Here is a 20,471-nt window from a genome sequence, read left to right as displayed (position 1 = left end):
GGGCGTCGGCGGGGCTGTGCCCCTTAAAGTCCGGGCGCCGGCGGGAGACGGCACCTCCCTGACTGGAGAAAGGGCGGGCGTCGAGGCAGGATGACCGGGCTGCTGCAGGGGCCGCCGGGGCTCCTCCACGTCCTGCTCCTGTGGCTGCTACCCTGGGCGCCCCGGGCCGAGCCCGCGCGGTCCCGAGCGCCGCCGCCCTGCCCCGCCGTGTGCGAGCCCACGCGCTGCCCGCCTCTGCCCACCTGCTCGGCAGGGGCGGCGCCGGTGCTGGACGGCTGCGGCTGCTGCCGCGTGTGCCCGGCGGCCGAGGGCGAGGCGTGCGGCGGGGCGCGGGGCCGGCCGTGCGGTCCGGGGCTGCAGTGCGGTGCGGACGGCGCCCAGGGACCCGCCACCTGCGGCTGCCCCGCGACGGGCGCGTCGGTGTGCGGCAGCGACGGGCGCACCTACCGCAGCTTGTGCGCGCTGCGGGCCGAGAACCGCGCCGCGCGCCTCCGGGGAGCGCCGCCTGCCGTGCCCGTGCAGAGGGGCCGCTGTGCCCAGCCCGGTGAGCCCGCGCGTCCCCCGCGCCCCCTGGGGGTCCCCGCACCGCCCTGCTGCCCTCCGAGGGGCGTTCCTGAGGGCGCGCATCGAGCCGAGTATTGGGGACAACGGGAGGGGGCGACGGGAGAGACGGAGCGGGGAGACTGAAGACGGGGTGCGGGGAAACAGGAGGCAGGGTGCGGGGAGACCGGGCGCGGGGAGACGGGGAGACGGGACGCGGGGAGACGGGGACGGAGAGACTGGGCACGGGGAGACGGAAGGAGGAGTGCGGGGAGACCGGGCGCGGGAAGACGGGAGGCGGGGTGCGGAGACGCGGTGCAGGGAGATGGGACGCGGGGAGACGGGGTGCGGGTAGACGGGAGATGGGGCGCGGGGAGACGGGGTGCGGGGAGACGGAGACGGGGCGCGAGAACACTAGGCGCAGGGAGACGGGGCGCGGGGAAACAGGGCGCGGGGAGACGGGGCGCGGGGAGACGGGAGACGGGGCGCGGGGAGACGAGAGACGGGGCGCGGGGATACAGAGCAGGGAGACGGGGAGCGGGGAGACTGAACGCGGGGAGAAGGGGAGAAGGGGAACGGGGAGACAGAGCACGGGGAGACAGGCAGGGAGACGGGGCGCGGGGATCCCGCCGGCTGCCCTGAGACGAGCGTTTCTTCGCAGGCACCCGGAGCGCTGGCCGGCTGCGCAGCAAGTTCAATTTCATCGCCGCGGTGGTGGAGAAGGTGGCGCCGTCTGTGGTTCACCTGCAGCTGTTCCGCAGGTAAGGCCGGGAGCAGGAGGTGGTGGGGAACTCGGGAACTCGGGGCGGGGGCCGAGGGGGGGCGGTTTCTGAGCGCCAATTTCTCGTCAAACACGCCGGGAGGGAAGAGCCCTGAGGGGCTGAAGGAGCGTCCAGGGTCCTCTTGCCTCCCACAACGAATCTGGGTAGCTCCTCTTCTCAAGCGCCGGGGGCTCTCTGCCCCCACTCCTCCCATTTCCCACTGATAAAATTTAAGGTCAGATGCAAGAGTGAGAAGTCATCCTTGAGACACATTTTCATTTCCTAATTTTAAAAAATTGGACTGCATTATAAAGTTAGATGTTTCGATTCCACCGTCCCTCTCGGAATGCCCGGCAAGCTACCAAGAGTATCCTGCCCGCCCAGCAGAGCTTGGCAAGTTCCCGGTGGCATATTCGATATGCCAAAAAACAGTAACCACGTCTCACAACGGAGACGTTACTGGTGCCCGCTCCAGCAAATCTATGAACAATGGAATGACAGTGCTACAGTGCTATTATTGCTATTTTTGTCCACACTCGAATGTGCTGAGGGCCTACTGCTGGCTCTGTGCTCAGGATCAGTCCTGGTGGTGCTCAGTAGACCTGATTGAACCCGAATCAGGTCACGTGCAAGACAAGTGCCTTACCTGCTGTGATATCTCTCAGGCCCAGCAGTGCCTTGATTGGACCTATCAGACCATTGAGCTGTTTCTCTGGCCCCTCTTATCAGATATACCTTCCTCCTTCACCCCTCCCACATACACAGCTAAAAAGCATCTTTTTTTGAGCGGGGGGGGGGGCACATCCAGCAATGCACAGAGGTTACTTCTGGCTCTGTGCTCAAGAATTACTCCTGGCAGTGCTTGGGGGAGCATATGGGATGCTGGAATTGAGCCTGGGTCGGCCGCGAGCAAGGCCCTACCCACTGTGCTATTGTTCCAGCCCCCTCCCCCCCAGAAAGCATCTTGAGCATGATCTGGCCCAGCATTTTGGTTTGCATGGCAGGATACAAAAATAATGTCTCATGCCAGAAGGCCCAGTTAGTAGTGGGAGCAGGGCGAACAGCAGACTTCGTGGACTTCTCCCTGATGGGTCTGGAAATAAGGCACAGAGGTCTACTTTTGCTTGAAGTACTGTGATCAGCCTAGGCTACTTTGAGCCAACCAGCCCTGAAAAAGAACTTGTCGCTGAAAAGGGGACAAGGCATCAGTCATCATTTATATCCATGAGCGATGACTAGGGCCCTGTGTGGATTGTAGATGCCCATTTGAGAGAGGGGAAGCTGACGCAGAGAAAAACCAAATGTCTGTGTAAATGGTTGGAGAGGTAAGTTTGAAAACTGTGAGGCCCAAGGTCTCCAGATGTGGTGGAGCCCACTTATGCTGCTGTTTTCTTCTGGGACAGGTCACCACTCAGTGGCAAGAACATTCCTGTGTCCAGTGGCTCCGGATTCATAATATCTGAGGATGGGCTCATTGTCACCAACGCACACGTCCTCACCAACCGACAGCGCATCCAGGTGGAGCTTCAGAGCGGTGCCCAGTATGAAGCCACAGTCAAGGATATTGACCATAAATTGGACCTTGCGCTGATCAAGATTGAGCCAAAAGTGAGTAGGGAGGGCCAAATCAGAGTCTGCACAGTTAGGATTTTTTTTTCTTTTTGGGTCACACCTGGCAATGTATAGGGGTTACTCCTGGCTCTGCACTTAGGAATTACTCCTGGCGGTGTTTGGGGGATCACATGGGATGCTGGGGATTGAACCCGGGTCAGCCGCGTGTAAGGCAAACGCCCTACCTGTAGTGCTATCGCTCCAGCCCCTGCACAGTTAGGATTTTTAAAAATCCATTTCTTGATATTTTCTTACCTATCCATTACATCTGCTCTACCTGTTATGTACTCTTTTTCTACTTACCTTTCTTTTGCTCTTCATTTCCACTGCTAGTTTTTGCCCCCTACATCTAATTGTGCATCCCCAACAATTTTATGAACTGTCCTGCAGGATTTACTTTTTCTCTTTACCTCCTCCTCCTTTTTTAAAAAATTGAATCATAGTGAGATACAGTTACAAAGCTTTAATGATTGGATTTAAGTCATACAGTGTTCCAGCACCTATCCCTTCACCTATGTCTCCCACCACCCACCAATGTCCCTGTATCCCTCCTGCCACTGCTCCCCCCCCCCCCGCCTGCCTGTATGGCACTTCTCTCTCTCTCTCTCTCTCTCTCTCTCTCTTTCTCTCCTTTGCCATCATGTTTGGTTATTTGCCCACTTTCAGCATGTTTCTCCCATCCTGAGCGATCCCTTCTTCCCTTCTAACCATTATTGTCATAATATTTCCTTCTCTGTCCCAGTTGCCCTCTTCACCAGTCCTTAAGGCAGGCTTCCAATGTTCCTTACCTCCTTCTGCAAGAAAACTCATTTCTCTGCTTATCTTAGAATTCCAGGGTTGATTTCAGTGGCCTAAAGCTACTGAGTACATTGAGTATAATGAGTATCTTGTCTGCTGGAACCTTGTGTGCCTGAAACCCCATCACGAACAACTTTGTAACTGAATCTCATGGTGATTTGGTAAATAATAGTAGTAATGTTCCCAGGACACAAAAATGCAATAGATAGGGTCCAAGGCTCCCAAGAAAATAATGAACTCCAAAGTAAAGTGAGGAACAAATTTCTGTTTATTCGGCAAGCTTTGTTGTATGTCTATTAAGTAGGGCGATCAAGGCAAGCAGTACATGTCTGCTGGACAAACCCAGACCTGCAGGAACTTGAACTTAAATGGAAGAGAGTCAAATTCATTAAGCATACATAAGACAGTGCTAAGTGTAACCATAAAAATACTTGTGAAGGCTGAAGGAAACCAGTAACTAATTGCTTAGAGAAGGTGAAAGAACATAACATGGAAATAGAGTTGAATTGGGTCTTGAAGTTTGTGAAGAAGGACCTGGACCAGGAGAAGAGCTATCTAGAGAAGTTTTCTTGGCATAGTGATTCAAGGTATTAAAGAGTATGGAATAGAAAGAAAGTGCTTAACCTGAACCAAACCAGGTTGGATCCCTGATATCCCATACGCTGCCGCAAACCCCTCCAGAAATGATTTCTGATCACAGGGTCAGGAGTAAGCCCTGAACACAGCAGGTGTAGACGAAAAATTTAAAAAGCAAAAAAAAAAAAAAACCAAAAAAACCAAAATATGTTAGAATGTATGTTTCTAAAAGCAAATCTCTGTTCTTTATAACTGTAATGAGAATTTAATCAATGCTTTTTTATCTCTTTTTAATTATTTTAGTAGTCTAGTATTTAGTATAAAAATTTAATTATTTTTTGCAATAAACAAATGTGGTCTAATGCAAAAAAAAAGAAAGAAAGTGCTTATCTGTGGAAAGATAATGCTGATGATATGTGTGTGTATGTATTTTGTTATTGTTGCCAATGATTTTTATATAATAATGTTTATGGGAGAGCCTGGCAAGCTCCACATGGCATATTCATATGCCAAAACCAGTAACAATGATGGGTCTCATTCCCCTGACCCTGAAAGAGCATCCAATGCAGCACCATTGGGAAGGAGGAGTAAAGAGAGACTTATAAAATCTCAGGGCTAGGACGAATGGAGACGTTACTGAGACCGCTCGAGAAAATGGCGATCAATGGCATGATGATGATGATGATGAATAATAACAATAATAATAATAGTACCTTGCACATAAAATGTTGTCTGTGTATCAGCGTTATCAACGTCATCTATTTCTAGGAACTCAGAACCTCAGACCCCACCCAGATCACCTGGATCAAAATTTTTTCACCTGCCTAGGTGATTTGTGTTCCGTTAATGCCTGAGAAGTACTGGTCTGAATGAATGCCTGTCTATTAGAGTCTTACTGACTCTGTGAACCTTTGAGTTGGAATGGTGCTGAGTTGAATCACTCATTTTCGTCAGTGACTTCACTGATGGCATATTTAAAAGTAACATCCACAAATAAATTTTAGATTTTAGGGAGAATCCTGACTATCTTAACAAGTCCATTGGTAGTTGGAATTTGAAGAACATAAGTCAATCATACAATCTGTGTGAGTGGGTGTTTCCTGGATCACAAGTGCCAGAATAATAGAAAGTATGTCATGGATGTGTTATAGATGAGTTCTGATTGATTCCACTCTCAAATTGTTCTTCACCTCTTCTGCCCCTTCCATCCCTCCTTGCCCATGTGCAGACTGAACTTCCTGTACTGCTGCTAGGGAGCTCGTCTGACCTTCGGGCTGGAGAATTTGTGGTGGCCTTGGGCAGCCCGTTTTCTCTGCAGAACACAGTGACTGCAGGAATTGTCAGCACTACACAGCGTGGAGGCAAAGAGCTGGGGCTGAAGGATTCGGACATGGACTATATCCAGACTGATGCCATCATTAATGTAAGATACTCCCTGGAGGGTCATCTTCAGCCCCTCAGAGTGAGAATATTTGAGAGTGCCTTCTTTTCCATTTGGTCTTTTGAGGAGATTCAGCTGGAACCTCAAAAGTGGGATGCAATGCTACATCATTGGGTTTCCGCTCATTTGGTGTGACATTGGTACCATATTATTGGCAGGGCACTGCTGTGCTTAGTGCCATAGAGGGGCGTAGTCCTTTGCTATCCTATTTCCTACCCTAACATCAGTGTTAGTGACAATGGCGGGCTGCACCTTGGCATGCCTTAGGGAAACAGGGGCTCACTACAGCACGTGACTTTTAGTCTTTTAGAAACTATTTACAAATGACAAGAAGAAAAAGTACTGATGTGTTTTTTTTTCTTCTGTCTTCAGCACGGGAATTCTGGGGGGCCTCTGGTGAACCTGGTAAGAGACCCCTTTCTTTGCTGCTTCTTATATCTTTCTGATCTTCAAAAACTATAAATCCCAACAGGCAGACAAATCACTCCCAACACTGAGAACAGCAGACAAGAGTCACCAAACACTGCTTTAAAGCAGGCTCTATTCCTTCAGACCTTTATTTTTCATTACTTAACAAAGGCCAATAAATGATGATGTGCATAGAGAGGAAAGCCTTTTCTATACCTACCTTTAGCTGATAGTGTAGAAGTTGGTTCCTTAAGGTCAATTTGCTAATTATTCTCAATAGTTTTATTGTTGAAAATTTTGTCTTTCCTGTGTTTTAATGTTAAGTAAGAAATGCAACAGAATTTCTTCCATGTGCTTTTTCTTGCATGTGAAAATACAAGCCAGTGCTCCGAGCACTGCTGACCTTGAGCCCCAGCCTCCTGCCTACACTCCAACTGACTAAGTTATCTCTTTGGTCCCATGGTTCATTTTTTTTTTTTCAATCACTGAGTTAAAAATTAGGTTCAGACTGAAGCATGGTCCCCAAAACACCAGTAGGAGTGACCCCTGAATACAGAGTTGAGAGTAGCCTCCAAGCATAAAAACTGCCAAGTGTGGTTAAAAAATGAAACTCCCCAAATTCTCCATAACTCAATGGGGTAAAGCGCATGTTTTATATGTGCAAAGGAGTGGTTCAATAACTGGCACTACCTGGTCCCCGGATACTATGGGGTGAGACCTCTGACACAGACCAGGAGTGGCCCCTGAAAACCACTGGGTATGGCCCCCAAATGAAATAGCAACAACAATAAGTTTGTTTTAAGATTTAAAAATCCTCAGTAGGAATTTTTACTCGGTCTTGGTTATCCAACTACGGGAGCTGCTCTAACGGTTATGCCCACCCCTCACTAGTGAAGAAGTCTTCATTTCTTCTTACCTCTCTGTATTCTGATCCGAAGCGACCAGCTTTTCTCCTTTCTCCACTTGTTCTATTTTTGCTACTTGGTGACTTCTCTCTTCCCCGGCCAGGATGGTGATGTGATTGGCATAAACACACTGAAGGTGACTGCAGGAATCTCCTTTGCAATTCCTTCTGATAGAATTAGGCAGTTCCTGGCAGAATACCATGAGCGCCAGATAAAAGGTAAGGAGAGTTAGGGTTTTTACCATCCCTCATGTTTTCATAACATTCCATTTGTTGTAAAGACAGTCATTTGAGTTCTATAGAACACTGACTCACTGGTACCCAGCTCCTATCATGATGGTTTGGGTGTTGATGTTGGAAGGCTAGGCACAAAAGCAGGAGTGTGATGTACCTAGAAAGTTCTGGGTTTGCTCTTATGGAAAGGAACCCTGTGGCTGGAGGTAGGTGGGAGTCTGATGATGACAAAGGTTTGGAACACCTTTCAGATGGCTGACAGCCTATATAAAAAAAGGCAGCTATAATAGTCAGATACTCTGTGACTCCAGTCTCTTTTAAACCTGTAAAAAGACATTTTGTTTTTAGTAATACAGTATAAATTTCCTTTCCAGGAAAGGCTTTTTCACAGAGAAAATATCTGGGTCTGCGGATGCTGCCTCTGACTATGAAGTAAGTATGTGTCTGAATAGAATGGGGTGCTTTTCAGAAGCATTGGGATTTTAAAAATTATAGATAATTTTAAAAGATTATTGTAATTTTGAGGTGGAGCTGGGCTACATTCAGTTGCTGAGAGGCTCTACCTGGCTCTGTGCTCTGGAGTGACCCTCGGCTTTTGTTCTGGTAACTGAACTGTATCAGAAGAAAGCAAGGCGACTGTCTTACCTCCTGTACTGTCTCACTCATCCGTAGAGGGGTTACTCTTACTTGTACCAGGGTCCCCACCAGGGGATCTGTCTTTGCTTGTACCTTTATTCACGACACTTTGTTTCACTATAGTTTTCACAATAGTACAGCTGCAAGCCCTTAAAAGAACACAGCTTGAACTACATAGGTCCATTTATATGGATTTTCTTATAAGCAGATTATATAGACTTATGGCAGTGATGAATACAATGCAGTACTATAAATGTCCTTTATTTTATTTATGATTTTCCTTATAATAGATTTTATCTAACTTTATAATGGTACAGTATTTAATATGTATAATATACAAAATACATGCCAATCAACTGTTAAGTAAGGTTACTGTTACTAGTGAAGGCTTTTGGGTAGTCAAAAGGTTTTTTTTTTAATTTTTTAAAATTTATTTATTTATTTATTTATTTTTTTGCTTTTTGGGTCACACCCAGCGATGCTCAGGGGTTACTCCTGGCTCTGCACTCAGGAATTACTCCTGGCGGTGCTTGGGGGACCATATGGGATGCCGGGGATCGAACCTGGGTCGGCCGCGTGCAAGGCAAACGCCCTACCCGCTGTGCTATCGCTCCAGCCCCTAAAATTTATTTTTTAATTAGTGAGTCACAGTGAGGGTACAGTTACAGATTCACACATTTTTGTTCTTGTTATTCCCTCATACAATGTTTGAGAATCCATCCCTCCACCAGTGTCCATTATCCACCACCAATGAATCCAGTATCCCTCCCACCCCCCCAGTCCCATCCCCCTACCCCGCCCCGCCTCTGTGGCGGGGCATTCCAATTTGATATCTCTCTTTCCTTTTGGGTGTTGTGGTTTGAGATAGGGGTATTGAGTGGTCATCCTGTTCAGTCTCTAGTCTACTTTCAGCATGCATCTCCCTTCCCGCATGGGATCTCCAATCACATATTACTTGGTGTTCCCCTCTCTATCTGGGATGACTTTCCCCCAGCGTGTGAGGCCAGCTTCCAAGCTATGGAGCCAACCTCCTGGTGTTATATACTACCCTTCTTAGGTATTAGTCTCATACTCTGTTGTTCTATATTCCACAGATGAGTGCCATCTTTCTATGTCTGTCCCTCTCTTTCTGGCTCATTTCACTTAGCATGATACTTTCCATGTTGATCTACTTATATGCAAAGATCATGACTTCATCCTTTCTAACAGCTGCATAGTATTCCACTGTATAGATGTACCAAAGTTTCTTTAACCAGTCATCTGTTCTCGGGCACTCGGGTTTTTTCCAGATTCTGGCTATTGTAAACAGTGCCGTGATGAACATATAAGTGCAGATGTCATTTCGACTATACTCTTTTGTTTCTCCAGGACATATTCCCAGAAGTGGTATTGCTGGATCAAATGGAAGCTCAATTTCTAATGTTTTGAGGCGCATCCATATTGTTTTCCAAAGGGGCTGGACCATTCGGCATTCCCACCAGCAGTGTAGAAGGGTCCCCTTCTCTCCACATCCTCTTTAACAGCGGTTTCTTTTGTTCTTTTGGATGTGTGCCATTCTCTGTGGTGTGAGGTGGTATCTCATGGTTGTTTTGATTTGCATCTCCCTGATGATTAGTGATGCAGAACATTTTTTCATGTGCCTTTTGGCCATTTGTATCTCTTCCTTGGAAAAGTTTCTGTTCATTTCTTCGGCCCATTTTCTGATGGGGTTGGATGTTTTCTTCTTGTAGAGTTCAACCAGTGCTTTATATACCCTTGATATCAACCCTTTATCAGATGGGTATTGGGTGAATATCCTTTCCCATTCTGTAGATAGCTTTGTATTCTGGTCACTGTGTCTTTTGCGGTGCAGAAGCTTTTTAGTTTAATATAGTCCCATTTGTTTTTCTCTGTTTCTACTTGATTGCTTAGTTCCGTGTCATCTTTGAAGATACCTTTAGCTTCAATATTGTGAAAGGTTTTGCCGACCTTGTCTTTGAGGTACCTTATGGATTGTGGTCTGATGGTAGTCAAAAGTTTTAAGGGGATTTTTTTAAAACTAAATTTCATGCTCTCTCTCTCGCTCTCTCTCTCTCTCTCTCTCTCTCGCTCGCTCGCTCTCTCTCGCTCTCTCTCTCGCTCTCTCTCTCGCTCTCTCTCTCGCTCTCTCTCTCGCTCTCCAAGCGGGACTTTTAACTGCACAGGAGTGGGGAAAGGAGGTCAGTACTCCTAATCTTGGAGTTGTTCAGTTGACATTTTAATTAATTCCTCTGTAACTGTGCTAAAAATGTTCAGTGGTTTTAGGTTTTGGATTAGAAATGAAGACCACCCTTAGGAAAGAAAATCTGTGACAGACTCAATAGGATTTTCATTGGCCCTTGAGAGATTTAAGCAGTCGGAGAATATCTGCTCTAATTGTAGGCTTTGATCAGGCAACAGAAGATTATCGCTATACTTGTTAATCATACCGAATTATAAAAACCTAGTCAAGAAAGTTCAAAGATCTTTTTTTTTTTCTTTGCTTTTTGGGTCACAACCAGCGATGCTCAGGGGTTACTCCTGGCTTTGCACTCAGTAATTACTCCTGGCGGTGCTTGGGGGACCATATGGGATGCCGGGGATAGAACCCGGGTCAGCCGCATGCAAGGCAAACGCCCTACCCGCTGTGCTATCACTCCGGCCCCAAAAGTTCAAAGATCTTATTGGCTGTATCAAATGATTCATGAATCTAGCAGCATTTTATCTAGATAGAAAGGAACTTCCAGGAGCTCAAAAAAGAGAAGGTATTTTAAAGGCAGGGGAAGGAAGTTTTAAAAAAATGTATTTTTTTGTTTTTTAATTTTTAAAATTTCTTTTATTAAATTGAGATCCTGTTATTTACAATGCTATTAATAATGATTTCTTATGCACAAAATTCCAGTACCACACCCATCACCAGTGTACCTCTCCCAAAGACCCCAGGAGCTATTTTTCCTGAAGCAACCCCCAATTCAGTTGTGTGGGTCAGTTTTCTTTTTCTTTCTTTTTTTTTTTTTTTTTTTGCTTTTTGGGTCACACCTGGCGATGCACAGGGGTTACTCCTGGCTCTGCACTCAGGAATCACCCCTGGCCGTACTCAGGGGACCATATGGGATGCTGGGATTTGAACCCGGGTCGGCCGCGTGCAAGGCAAACGCCCTACCCGCTGTGCTATCTCTCCAGCCCCCGGGTCAGTTTTCTTATTATGTTGTCTCTGGACTTCCGTTGTGGATCTTTAAGTCCCACATATGAGAGATCACTTTGTGTCTATCCCTTTCCTTCTGACTTCACTTAGCATGATATCCTCTAGTCTCCCCCAGATTGCTGCAAATTGCATGCTTTTGTTCTTTCTTAGAGTTGCATAGTATTCCTTTGTATATACTACAACTTCTTGAACCATTCATTTGTGGTTGGCATTTGGGTTGTTTCCATATCTTGGCTATTGTACTAAGTAACCAATGAAGATAGGTGTGCATATGTCCCTTTAAATGAATGACTGTGTTTTGGGGATGCAAGAAGTAGTAGTTCTATTTCAATATTTTGGATAGATTTCCAGGTTGTTTTCCATAAAGGCTGAACCAGATGGCATTCCCACCAACAGTGGATGGGGTCCTTTCTCACCACCATCCCATTGTTGTTTCTAGACTTTTGGATCTCTGCCATTCTCAATGTGGAGATGATATCTCATTGTGTTTACTTGCATTCCCTAGTCATGAGTGATGATGAACACTTTTTCATATGCCTGTTGGCCATTCATGTGTCATCTTTGGGACAATGCCTGTTTATTTCCTTGCCCCATTTATGAATGAGGGTCATTGAATTTTTTCTTGTTGAGTTTTGTGAATGCTTTATAAACCTTGGATATCAACTCTTTATTTGATGTGTTGTGTCCAAATATTTTCTGTCATTCAGTAGGGTCTCTGAAAAAACTGTATTTTTGTCAGCCTTCAGTAACCTATGTAGCAGTGGACAGAGAACCACATGGCAGATGACCTCATTGGTCCTGACTAGGAGATTCCACTGAATCAATCCTGGGGGTGATTGTTACTACAATTAATTTAGGTATTGTGTCTTGGTGGGCTCAGCATAGGAGATTCTGTTTTAGATCTCTCTCTCTCTCTCTCTCTCTCTCTCTCTCTCTCTCTCTCGGTATGTGTGTATGTACATAATTTCAAACAATTGAATGGCTGAACTCTTCTCACTTTTCTTAGCCTTCTTCAAGACATGAAAAGGCAAGATCCAAATTTCCCTGATGTGAGTTCTGGGGTTTTTGTATATGAAGTAATTCAAGGAACAGCTGCTGAAAGGTAAGAGATGTTCTAGCCTTTATTTTTGTTTTCACTAAATGTGTGCTGCAGTGAGCATGGGGAAGATCTCGATTGACAGGCTCAAGAGAGTGTCTTGTCCTGCAATACCACTTCTGGGAATATATGCTGAGGATGCAAAAGAGCACAGTAGAAATGACATCTGTACCTACATATTCATTGCAGCACTGTTCACAATAGCCAAAATATGGGAACAACCGGAGTGCCCTATGGTACATCTACACAATGGAATACTGTGCAACAGTTAGGAGAGATGAAGTCATGAAATTTTCTTATAAATGGATAAAAATGGAGAGTATCATGCTAAGTGAAATGAGTCAGAAAGAGAGGGACAGACATAGAGGGACTGCACTCATTTGTGGAGTGTAGGGTAGCATCACATGGGGTTGACACCCAAGCATGGTAGATACAAGGGCCAGGGGGATTGCCCCATAGCTGGAAGACTGCTTCATGAGCAGAGGGGAGAAGGCAGATGGAATAGAGAAAGGATCACTAAGAAAATGAGGAAACAAGAGGAACCAGTTGTGATGGGAGATGCATACCAAAAGTAGATAATGGACCAAACATGATGACCTCTCAGTGTCTGTGTTGCAAGCTATAATGCCCAAAAGTAGAGAGAGAGTATGGGGAATACTGTCTACCTTAGAGGCAGGGGGAGGGTGGGAAGGGGGGGTATACCCGGGATATTGGTGGTGGGGAATGTGCACTGGTGGAGGGATGGGTGTTTGATCATTGTGAGATTGTAACCCAAACATGAAAGCTTGTAACTATCTCATGGTGATTCAATAAAATTTAAAAAATTTAAAAAAAAGAGTGTCTTGAACACTTCAGATGTTACTGCTGTGACATAGGAACATTTTATTAATTTTTATGTTTATTATTTATAATGAAATGTTTTACATAACACATTTAGAAGATATAAAATATAATAAATACAGTATTATAAAATGCTTCTATAAGTCTGTTATATAAAATAATTATATAAAACAAAATAAAATCAATAAAACCAGAAACAATGTAAATATTTATTCATAAAATAGTCCTTTTGTGTTTTGGGAGAACTACCTTTCCCTGTCTTTGCATTATGTAAAATTTTAATCTGCTATTCTAGCACACTGAGTTTGTGTTCTCTCTAGTGGGAGAAAGAACAACAACTCAACTGAGAGTATAAAAATACCTAAGGGCTGGAGAGACAGATGGTGGGTAAGGTGTTTGCTTTATACATCAGTGAACTGGGGTCAATCCTGTGTGTCCCTTGTGCCACCAGGAGTGATCCCTGAGTGCAGAGCCTGGAGTAAGCCCTGAGCAGAGCTGGGTGTTGCCCAAATCAAACAAAAAGTTTAAGTACATATTTTGGGTATTTTAAAACATTTTTCTCTGTGAACTCTGGATGGTAGTACCACAGGGAAGTAGCAAGGCTAAAAATAGAGCAAGGGCCTGAATACCTCTCCAAAAATGATTTCCCAGTTGATAACACTCTTGTTTTTGAAATATTTATACTCTTTACTGAGGAGACGCGACTTGTCCTACAGTTTTCTTGAGTCTTTCTCATATTTCAACTTTCCTCCCATTGTTTCTCAGGGCTCAGTAATTGGCAACTTTTAGATTATCGCAACTTCTTTTAGTGAGGGGGGAGAAAACATAGGGTACTTACTGTTCAGAATAGATAAGTGTTAGGTCTTGTTACTAAATTTGGCTTGTCACAGGGTTTTCTAGACTTTCTTGGCTCCTTTCCCTCCTCCCTTCCTTATTTTTAACTTTTGGCTCAAGACCAAATCTATTTTTTTCAGCTCTCCAAATCTTTGCTGCTCAAAAAGTCAGCTGTAGACCAGCAGAATTAACAACAGTGTAATTTTTAAATTAAATATTTATTTTTGGAGAACCAAAGAAATATTACACTGGGTAGGGCACTTGCCTTATGCAAGGCCCACCTGGGTTCAATCTCTGGCACCCCATGTAGTCCCATGAGCCCAGTCAGGAGTGATCCTAGAAAGAGGCAGAAGCCCTGAGCACCACCAGGTATGATCCCAAACAAACTCCAAACCAGAAAAAGTTAAAATTTGTCTTTAAGAAAAAGTTGACATATTTTAAGACTTCTTTCCCCCCTCATTTTCTTTTTGTTGCAAGGTCAGACACAACCTTGGTTGTGGCATTCACACATCTGGCTGCAGTGTTAGCAAACCTGGGTACAGTCTGTCGGGGTTGCAAGAGCTCAGTGATCCTGGTCCGCGTGCTCACCAGATCTAACGGTGGTTCTTACTCATCTGCTTTTGGGGTGTGCGAGCACTCACTGCAGCACTGTCACTGTCACTGTAGTGTGTGTCAGGGGCTGCACACTGTAGTCACGGTGCTTATACACACCAACACACCAGCTGGCACAGGGGCAGCACTAGGGGTTGAACTCAAGGCCTCACATGTGTGAAGCAGGCACTTTGCCACCGAGTTATCCCTCAGGTCCTCAACTGGAGCTTCAACTGGGGCTTCTAAGAAACGCAGCATGATAAACCCTGACACTGAATCAGACTGTACGTTTCAAACACGATTTCCTGGTGGTTTGTATGCACAATAAAATGTGGGATTTACTCCTTGCTAGAAGTGACTGATGAATCAGAATTTTAACTTTTTGTTTTGGGGCCACACCTTGCTGTGCTCAGGATTTACTTCTGGTTCTGCAATCACAGAGATCACTCCTGGTGGACTTGGGGCGGGGGTGGGGGTATATAGGGTGCTGGGGATCAAACCTGGGTCAGCTATGTGCCCTACCTACTGAAGTATTGCTCTGGCTCTATCTGGTTTTATCCACTTAATTAGTTATGGGCTGGAACAATAGCGCAGTGGGTAGGCCGTTCGCCGTGCATGCGGCTGACCTGGGTTCGATTCCTCCATCCCTCTTGGAGAGCTCAGCAAGCTGCCAAAAGTATCTTGCCCGGATGACAGAGCCTGGCAAGCTACCCATGGTGTATTTAATATGCCAAAAACAGTAACAGTGAGTCTTACAATGGAGACGTTACTGGTGCCTGCCTGAGCAAATCGATTAGCAAACGGATGACAGTGACAATGACAGATCTAATTATAATGACTGTAATAACAGCTGATACATATTATGCTTGGTACCATTGTGTTTTACATACTTAAGCCCCAATTGTCTTTTGATATAGATATAGATATAGATATAGATATAGATATAGATATAGTTTTACTGAACCAGCAGCTTGTGGTAGAGGTTAATTAACCTGGGGGTTTTACAATAAGACAGAGAATAGGTATGAAACTTCACTTAAACCCTGTGTTATTCTGCTTGTATGGTTGCTATTCTTACTCTGAGAGGCAGTACAACTGAGTTGCAAGATGATGAGTTTTCAAGTCTGAAAGACTCAGGATCAAATTGCATTTTAACCTCTTACAAGTTGTGGGATTTGGAAAAGGTCTGAGTTTCACTTCATCATATTTAGTACATTTGTATGTAGTAATAACTTGCAGATCACTTTCTCTTTTCTTCTCCCAGAAATACTGTGAATTAAGTTCTTCTGTACAGCCTCGGTCATTCTCCTGAGCTGTCCTTGTGCTAAAGGCTTTCCAGAATGGTCTGACTCATACTCAGGATATCAAGAAACAGAGGAGGAGGATAAATAATGCTCAAGGCAATAGGAAAAAGAGTAGGAGAGATGGTCCTTAGCAGGAATCTTGCCACTGTGAGGGGAGGGGGGAATAAATCAGGGAAGGGACCTCCATGAATGTGACAGAGGGAAGTGGTCACTCTGGACAAGCACTGGGTGCTGAAAAGGGGTAAAGTGATATGCATGATTATCAGTAACAGTACTGAAAAGTCTAAAAGGATAAGAGAAAAAGTGTCACCCTTAGAGACAGGTTGAGGGCAGGAGGGAAACTGTTGGACATTGATAGAGGGAAGAGGACACTGGTGAAGGGACAGGTTTTGGAACATTGTACAGCTGAAACTCAGTCATGAATGACTAATTCACAGTGATTAAAAACGAAGTCTGAGTTTGAAAGACAGAGGCTTTCCTTGTGTTTAGTTTGACCCTCAAAGTTACTTTCCACACCCTCTTCTTTATATTTCTTCTAGTTTTTCTCCATTTTCATAATTTATAACAATTTTTTATAAAGTTGTTCATGATGATTTATTACATTTAATATTCTAATACCAAACCCACGACTATTACATCTTCCTACCACCATCATTTCCAATTTTCCCGACTGCTGCCCAAACATGCCCCAATAGCAAGTCCTAAATGGTTTAACTTGTATTGTTTGTATGATTAATTTGCTAAAAATGATCAAAAAAGGTTTCCTTAGAAGAAAGTGTGTGAAGATTGTTGTATCTCACCCTCAAGCCATTAAGCCCTGGTATAAGAAATTACTAACATATTGTTACAGGTTAAGCCTTGTGCTACTCCTGATATATTAATGAGGTAGTTTGAGGTTTTGTGTGCTCCAGGCATTCAAAAATTCTGAATGGAGTGAAACAGCTAGAGTTAAATTTTTAACTGGATGGTGACTTAGGAGTCCAGAAGCATCTCTGCAGCTTGGAGCACTGCTGAGCATGGACTTGAAACAACCCCCTAAATAAACAAACAAAAAAAGAAGTGCATATGAGGCTTTTATTTATTTATTTATTTATTTGCTTTTTGGGTCACACCCAGCGATGCTCAGGGGTTACTCCTGGCTTTGCACTCAGGAATTGCTCCTGGCAGTGCTTGGGGGACCATATGGGATGCCGGGGATCGAACCCGGGTCAGCCGCGTGCAAGGCAAACGCCCTACCCGCTGTGCTATCGCTCCGGCCCCATATGAGGCTTTTAAAGGCTAGAAGTTATTAAAAATGAAAAGGTAAATTCAATTCTGAAACTATATATATATATTTTTCTCCCTCATATATAAATCTGACAGAATGATGGAATGTTAACGTTATAAAGGTAAATAAGAGTGCTATCCTCGTGGTGATTTAGCAGTTCTCTATTTGGAAGGGTTGAGGCTATGTCTGGTTTCCTGGTTTGTATGTTTAATGATAGCAACAATAAAGCGTAAGAAACATTTAATCATAAATGAAGATAAGTAAGTTTTTAGTCTCATGGTCCTTTTTCCTTCCCTCCCAGCTCTGGGTTGAGAGACCATGATGTAATAGTCAGCATAAACGGGCAGCCTGTCACCACTACAACCGACGTTACAGAAGCTGTTAAGAACAACGATTTCCTTTCCATTGTGGTTCGTCGGGGAAGTCAAACTTTGATCCTGACAGTTGCACCTGAGATAATTGATTAAGTATCTTGCTTTAACGAGAAACCAAAGCTGTATTACCTGGTTTGTATTGAAGATATGCCAAAGATAAGGGTTTTAAGATCTCTTAAAAAGGGAAAAATGAATGCTTTAAAACACATCTTTAGGGATCATTTGGTCAGGGGTGCTACAACTAACACAAGGAGCCCATGGTGCCATAGAAGCTGGATTTGTTGTTTGGTTTTTGGGCCACACTTGGTGGTGCTCAGGGCTTTGCACTGACAGGCTCAGGGGACCATATGGAGTGCTGAGGGTCAAATTTAGGTCTGCCACATGGGAGGCAAGTGCCTTACCTGCTGTACTATCTCTCTGCCTCTTTTTTTTTTTTTTTTTGGTGCTGGAGATCAGTCAAACCCAAGACTTCACACTTTTCAGACATGTACTCTCTGCTCAGCCACACCAGGTAGAGTTTCTAATTTAACCCCGAGAAGACCATTTTATTATTTTAAAATATCTGTATAGCTACAAACTAGATAAAATGCAAATATTCACACGAATGTATCTACCTACCAAATAATAGAAACCTGAATCCAGAAATTAAAAGAAACTTAAAAAAAAAAAAAGTCCTACTTTACTCAATTAGACTTTTACGTTGAATTGCATTTGGCCAGAATTTTTATGTGTAGAGAATAGATTTCATGTAGAAGTTGAAGTAAAACTGACAAATGTGGATTGCCACTGAGAAATTTAAAAAATTCTCTAGCATTCTAGAGAGGAACTTAGTCTCAACAGTCTTCTATGATAGGTTTTTCACATAAAATAAGTATTTTGATAACTTTGGCCTTTTGTTTATGGGCCAATGTGGCAATGTTCAGGGGTTACTCTGGACTTTGCACTCAGGAACCCCTCCTGGCAGTGCTCAGGCAGCCTAATGGGATGCCAGGGATTGATCCAGAGTCAGTCAAGTGCAAGGCACTGAACTATCTCTAGGCCCAATAACATTGATTTTTATCTTTTTACTTGTCATTCCTCTTGGCACTATTGATAATTTAAAGTCTGAAAGCTGCCAAAGGCTTTCCTCTTTTTAAAGAAATGGCTTTTGAGATGCTTGTGAATATCCTTAAGGAGACTTTAAAAAGAAGCATGAGATGAGGAGGAGGTTGTTGCTTAATGCAGTTTTTTAGCTGGGAACCATATGACCCCACTGAGTTCCCAAGATAGTCCAAGGGATTCTTGGGTAAAAACTACATGATTTGGGGACCCATGTCACAAGACCATGGGAACCAGGACCACCCGGCACGACAGACATGGAGGGTACAGGAAGAAAAGAAGCTTAAAAGGGGTCATGATCTGAAAATGGTTGAGAAACACTGGTTAAAGCATTAACTTCTACTTGAGTAGTATTAAAATTCCAATATTCAGTTTTTCAGAAGTTTTGCTTAGAAATGAATCAAAAGTTTTAAAACATGTGGCATCTTTAAAACCTCTTCAGTTCTATGTGAGATTTCATGTACGTGTACATTTCTTTCGGGGGAGAGTCCAGTTTCCTCATGACCCACAATAATTTTCAAACTACTTTTTAGATGTGGAGATAGTGCAAACAGTAGGTACATGCCCAGCACGTGTAAGGCCCTGAGTCTGGCCCCTAGAAGCCGCGGTGTGGCCCTGGTGGCAAGTATGTTCTGAGGGGCATTTGAGCGCCATGAGGCCAAGCGCTGCTGGTCTCCCTTCCCCAGGGAGTTCCCTGTTAAAAAAAATACTTTTTTTGAGCAAAGGTAAATAAGAATGTACTATTTCAAGGTCTACCAATTATGCGTAAGGATACATTCAATGTGGTATATAGAACTTTGTGGTACAGAAGACAAAATATATATATATATATACTTAGAATATTTAATTATACACAATTACCACCACTTAATATAAGTCATATTAATCAGGGATGATAAAGCTGAAATTCTTAGGGAAGCTGTGCAACAACATTAGGCATATTCAAGAGTTATTCTGATGTGACTGTTGGTCTTTGTATCAGCTGTGATGAGTCTTGGGCTGGGGAAGACAGTGCAAAGGGCTGGAGTGCAAGCTTTGTATGTAAGAGCCCTGAGTTTGGTCCCCAGCACCAAAAAGTGTCTCCTACTACTCAGTACTTCTGGACATGAGCACTTCTGGGTAGGCCCCCAAATAAAAATCAGTTATGATGAATTTTTGTGCAGTTTTGCCTTATTATTTCTAGACTTTGTTATTCTAACAAGTTCTTAGATTGCCCACGAAGTGTCCTTTAACTTGATATGTACTCATTTCAATACACATGGCAAAAGATGGAGACTAAGTTTTTAAAATAACTTACTTAAACTTTAGAATATTTCCTTTCATTCCCAGTGATTTGGGAATGTGAACGCTTGGATGTATCTCTCTTCCTGTGACCAACTGATACAGCCCACAGTGAAGCTTTTGGTATGATTACTTTTTGACAGGATGTGTTCAATTTTCCTTTGCCCCCATAAATAACATCCTAACTCTACCTGGAACTCAATAATTATATCTTTTAATAAATGTCTATTTTTATTTCCAAGGATAAGAGGCTTCTTATATTATCCCACTGTGAAAATGATTCTACAGTTACTTACATGAAATGTATCTAAACTTATAAATACTAAATTTTAGGTGGAATAATTCTACCTAAATCAACCCAGACATGTTTGATGCTGTTGGCTTTAAAAACATAATTGGAATGAAGAAATGAATGTACTGGGGCTGGAGCAATAGCATAGCAGGTAGGGTGTTTGCCTTGCACGCGGCCGACCCGAGTTCGATTCCCAGCATCCCATATAGTCCCCTGAGCACTGCCAGGAGTAATTGCTGAGTGCAGAGCCAGGAGTAACCCCTGTGCATCGCCAGGTGTGACCCCCCAAAAAAAAGAAAAAAAAAATGAATGTACTCAGTACTACCACTGGAGCTTAATCATAATAGGAACTACTGATATAGGAGCTCACTCCAAACATCTAG

General features: G+C 44.0%; 1 protein-coding gene across 1 annotated transcript; it reads left to right on the top strand.

The window, feature by feature from the left end:
* The first annotated feature begins 90 nt into the window (after window positions 1-90).
* On the top strand, window positions 91-20,389 carry HTRA4 (HtrA serine peptidase 4). Its single transcript, XM_055128407.1, has 9 exons — window positions 91-544; window positions 1,202-1,301; window positions 2,705-2,909; window positions 5,515-5,709; window positions 6,100-6,132; window positions 7,144-7,258; window positions 7,648-7,705; window positions 12,118-12,213; window positions 17,345-20,389. Exons 1-9 carry the CDS (start codon window positions 91-93, stop codon window positions 17,508-17,510), a joined length of 1,422 nt encoding a protein of 473 aa, XP_054984382.1. The 3' UTR covers window positions 17,511-20,389.
* The last annotated feature ends 82 nt before the right edge of the window (window positions 20,390-20,471 follow it).

Source organism: Sorex araneus, chromosome 1 (genome assembly GCF_027595985.1).
Source record: "Sorex araneus isolate mSorAra2 chromosome 1, mSorAra2.pri, whole genome shotgun sequence".
NCBI classification, from domain to species: domain Eukaryota; kingdom Metazoa; phylum Chordata; class Mammalia; order Eulipotyphla; family Soricidae; genus Sorex; species Sorex araneus.
Note: the sequence above shows the minus strand (reverse complement) of the source record. Positions and strands in the feature narration are given on the sequence as shown.